General features: G+C 44.1%; 1 protein-coding gene across 1 annotated transcript in view; it reads left to right on the forward strand.

The window, feature by feature from the left end:
- The window catches only part of LOC311222707 (breast cancer metastasis-suppressor 1-like protein-A), a 7,409-nt gene extending 3,892 nt beyond the window's left edge, over positions 1–3,517 (forward strand). Inside the window, exon 4 of the mRNA XM_084307318.1 lies at positions 2,450–3,517. Within this exon, the coding sequence (XP_084163444.1) occupies positions 2,450–2,548 (99 nt within the window). The 3' untranslated portion in view covers positions 2,549–3,517. The remainder of the gene's footprint in view (positions 1–2,449) is intronic.
- The last annotated feature ends 528 nt before the right edge of the window (positions 3,518–4,045 follow it).

Here is a 4,045-nt window from a genome sequence, read left to right on the forward strand (position 1 = left end):
TGTGTGTGTGTGTGTGTGTGTGTGTGTGTGTGTGTGTGTGTGTGTGTGTGTGTGTGTGTGTGTGTCCAGTCCTTTCAGGATTTCAGTTTTTTTTTTATGACTGTTGCAATCAAAAAGTGTAGGTAGTAGTAATGTTAACGTTAGGTAGTAGTAGTAGTAATGTTAACAGATTGTCTGAAAGAGAAGTTAGCCAACAAAGATATTATTACATCAGAGAACAAATTAATTCACAAAATGAATCAACATTCAACATTATTGAAGACTCCTGTGACCGATACGTACTAGGGCTGTCCCCGACTAAGGATTTGGACTTTGATTGGCCAAAATTAGCCGATAGTCGACTATGAAAAAAAAAGTATAATTATTATTATTATTATTTTTTTGTATCATTCCATTTGGGCTGTGGGGGTGCTTAACCCTTTTCTCGCCAAGAACGTGTTACCACGTCATTGCTCGCCATGCGTAATCTGCCAATGACGCCGTAAGGCGTCTTTGAGATCAATATTTTAAAAATCTGTGATGGCAATCATATTTCACCCACGGAGACTTGAGACTTGCTGTTGATCTCCTCTCAACTCTCCAACGGTTCAAGACCGCCATCTGGTGGCCGATCGGCGAATCGCCAAAACCGGAAGTGACGCGCCGGAAGTGGTGCTCAACCATATTTCGTCCGGGCACTCGCTATCGTTAGCGGGACTCCAGCTCGACACACTGGACAGCGATCCGCCGCCAATAACTCGATAAACAACATGATTTGGACGCATATATTATTATACAACCTGGACATGGATCGCATATATCAACATCCCATAATCGCGTACTTTCTGCTCCACGCTGATCAACCAACGGTCAGAGGAAGCTGCGGTAAATTTCAGCGTGTTTGAATATTATGATCCATATAAACTGCTGTGATCTATGTATCGCCCATACTACATGAATGATTTAACGTCGGCCACGGACTTATAAACCCCCCCCCCCCCCTCCGGTCACCAGCAGATGATGAGGCATGACGTTTAGGACCTTGTACAATTGAAATTTTTAATCTGACGTCAATCGGTATCAAACTACATTTGATGATGTAATATATGTATTTATAGCTATAACTCGCGTTCTGCAGAATGCTGCAGAAAACGATAAAAACATATTTATACTTTAGACTGTATTTTAGTATGAATATGTGAATGAAAAAGTAGAGCGTTGCTACATCCTAAACGATAGATACTTGACGTTGAATGGGCCATAGTAATGTCAATTTAGCAATACAATTTAAAAGGTTATAGCCCTGCAAAGAAGGGGAACATCTCCATAGATTTACAGTACTGGCAGACAGTGGATTAAGATCAGAATAATCCCTGGCAGATAAAGGGTTAATGTCTGAAGGAGTCGACTGAAGGCTCCTTGTCCTCTGCAAAAGCATGCAATTGGTCCACTGATGGATACATCTTGATATTTGTCTAGTCTAGTGTGTTCATTAGATGGGTGAAATCCTCTTTCAGTGCCTCTGTGCCTGTTTTCTTAGGCAGTTGGCCTCTGGTATGCGTGCCATTAGCGTTAGCCACGCTTCTAGGCCTCTTTTCTTTTGGAAAGAATGATACATTAAAAAAAATTTAAAAATAAAAATAAAATAAAATTTCATTCGACTAAGAGGTTGGCAGTCCACTACGGCTCCTTTCGATCGATTAGTAGACTAATCGACTAATAGGGATCAGCCCTAATACGTACTCATGATTGCTTTACCTAACCCTTAAGTACTTAAGATTACTTTTCCTAATTAAGTACTTATGGTTACTTTCTCTTACTTTCTCTAACGATAAGTACTTATGATTACTTTCTCTAACGATAAGTACTTATGATTACTTTCTCTAACGATAAGTACTTATGATTACTTTCTCTAACGACAAGTACTTATGATTACCCCCCCCCCCCCCTTCATTTCTTCATGCATTTCTTTATGGCCGACACATTTTACTGACACATTTTGCTAGGTATTTTTTTATGTATTTAATTTATATACCGGTATTTAATCCTTTTGGGCAATATTGCAAATCTTACAGAGATCGGTTGACCTTGCATTTATTATTGCGATCGCAAGATCGTGATTTCCTGGAGGGACTGTGTCTCCTTGTATGTTAATGTATGTCTCCTTTTGTGCATATTTATGGATGTGTGTGCGTTTTGAGGGAATACAGTATTTGTATTTATATTTGTATTTGTATGTTCAAGCATGCACACGGTTCGATTCCCGCTCCTCCCCGGGCAGCGTGTCGAAGATCGAAGTGTCCTTGAGCGAGACACTTTAACCCCTAACTGCTCCCGATGAGCAGGTCGGCACCTTGCACGGTCGCCTCCGCAAAGCGCTTTGGATCAAGGCTCTCTGTAACTAAAAGCACCATCTATGTTCCATCATGTCTGCCTCACAACGATGTGCTGGTTGTTCTGCACCCTGCAGGCGGTGGCGACGCTGGGACCCACCAGAGGGATGAGCGACTCGGACGGCTCCGTGTTCCCCTTCAGAGCGGAGCGGAACAGACCTATACTCAACTGCTGAGCCACGCGGCAACACTGGACACACACACACACACACACGCACGCACACACACACACACACACACACACACACACACACACACACACACCCAAAGCTGCCTCTGAGTCTACCAGGGTATAGTATCGTATACACTCCTCTTGTAGATCAGTAGGTCAGCTGTTCTAGGAAGCTCCCTGGTGATATTATCAGTAGGTCAGCTGTTCTGGGAAGCTCCCTGGTGATATTATCAGTAGGTCAGCCGTTCTGGGAAGCTCCCTGGTGATATTATCAGTAGGTCAGCTGTTCTGGGAAGCTCCCTGGTGATATTATCAGTAGGTCAGCTGTTCTGGGAAGCTTCCTGGTGATATTATCAGTAGGTCAGCTGTTCTGGGAAGCTCACTAGTGATATTATCAGTAGGTCAGCTGTTCTGGGAAGCTCCCTGGTGATATTATCAGTAGGTCAGCTGTTCTGGGAAGCTCCCTGGTGATATTATCAGTAGGTCAGCTGTTCTGGGAAGCTCCCTGGTGATATTATCAGTAGGTCAGCTGTTCTGGGAAGCTCCCTGGTGATATTATCAGTAGGTCAGCTGTTCCTACTGCGAACCAGCACCACAGGACTCATGGGGACAGGCGTTCTTCTAGGAGGCGTATTTCCTCTTATCATGAGTGACACCCGTCACATCCACTCTGGTTCACCTCAGACTTGTGCCATAAACAGTTTTTTTTTTATTGTTGTTTTTAGGACTTCACCAGGGGGCGGGGCTTACTGGGTGTACACACGCAGCGAACAACAGGGTTCATAGGTCATATTTACCAGCACCGCTCTTTTTCTTCCCTTGTATTGAATCATGTTTTTGGTGGCTGTCGGCGTGGCAACACACCTGTTGAGTGAACACCTTTTATAAACGTGCAGTACATCAGGTAGGCAGTGTTCCTGGCTTAAAAGAAAAAAGGCACGGCTAATTGATGAATTAAAGCTAATTGCTTGAGTATCGATGTGATTTTTTTCCCCCCTGCACCGAAATAACATTTCATGACTGCGCCAGATCCATACCAAGACTAAAGACGAGGCAAAACCCATCCTCCATAATGCGTCCCCTTTAACCCTCTCACTACCACGCTACAGAAGGTTCCTGGCCAGTCATGGTAACGCAGCGTTGCTGGTTCAAGGTTAGGGGGCACGGTCACATTTGGACTAATGAATTCTTGGTGTCATTCGCCAACATTAAAAACCACACAAAAAAAACGGTGGTGCGCTGTTCACCTTCCGCTGTGAATAAAATGCTGCTTCGCTGGCTTGGGTCAAAGTTCAAACTAGTTCCACTTTGACCTGCGAAATTGCACGACACACCTACGCTCATCCAATGAGGGAGCAGCTGAGAGGATTTGGGCTGATGAGCGGTGAATGTGATTGGCTGAACACCGAGCAGCGTCTTTTCCAGTATGGCCCACTTTTGTACCAGCATGCAAGGAAACTTGGGTGTGGCCAAATATCAGTATGACTGTTCCCCGTGTGTC

The sequence above is a fragment of the Notolepis coatsorum genome, assembly GCF_963971535.1.
Source record: "Notolepis coatsorum genome assembly, chromosome: 2".
NCBI classification, from domain to species: domain Eukaryota; kingdom Metazoa; phylum Chordata; class Actinopteri; order Aulopiformes; family Paralepididae; genus Notolepis; species Notolepis coatsorum.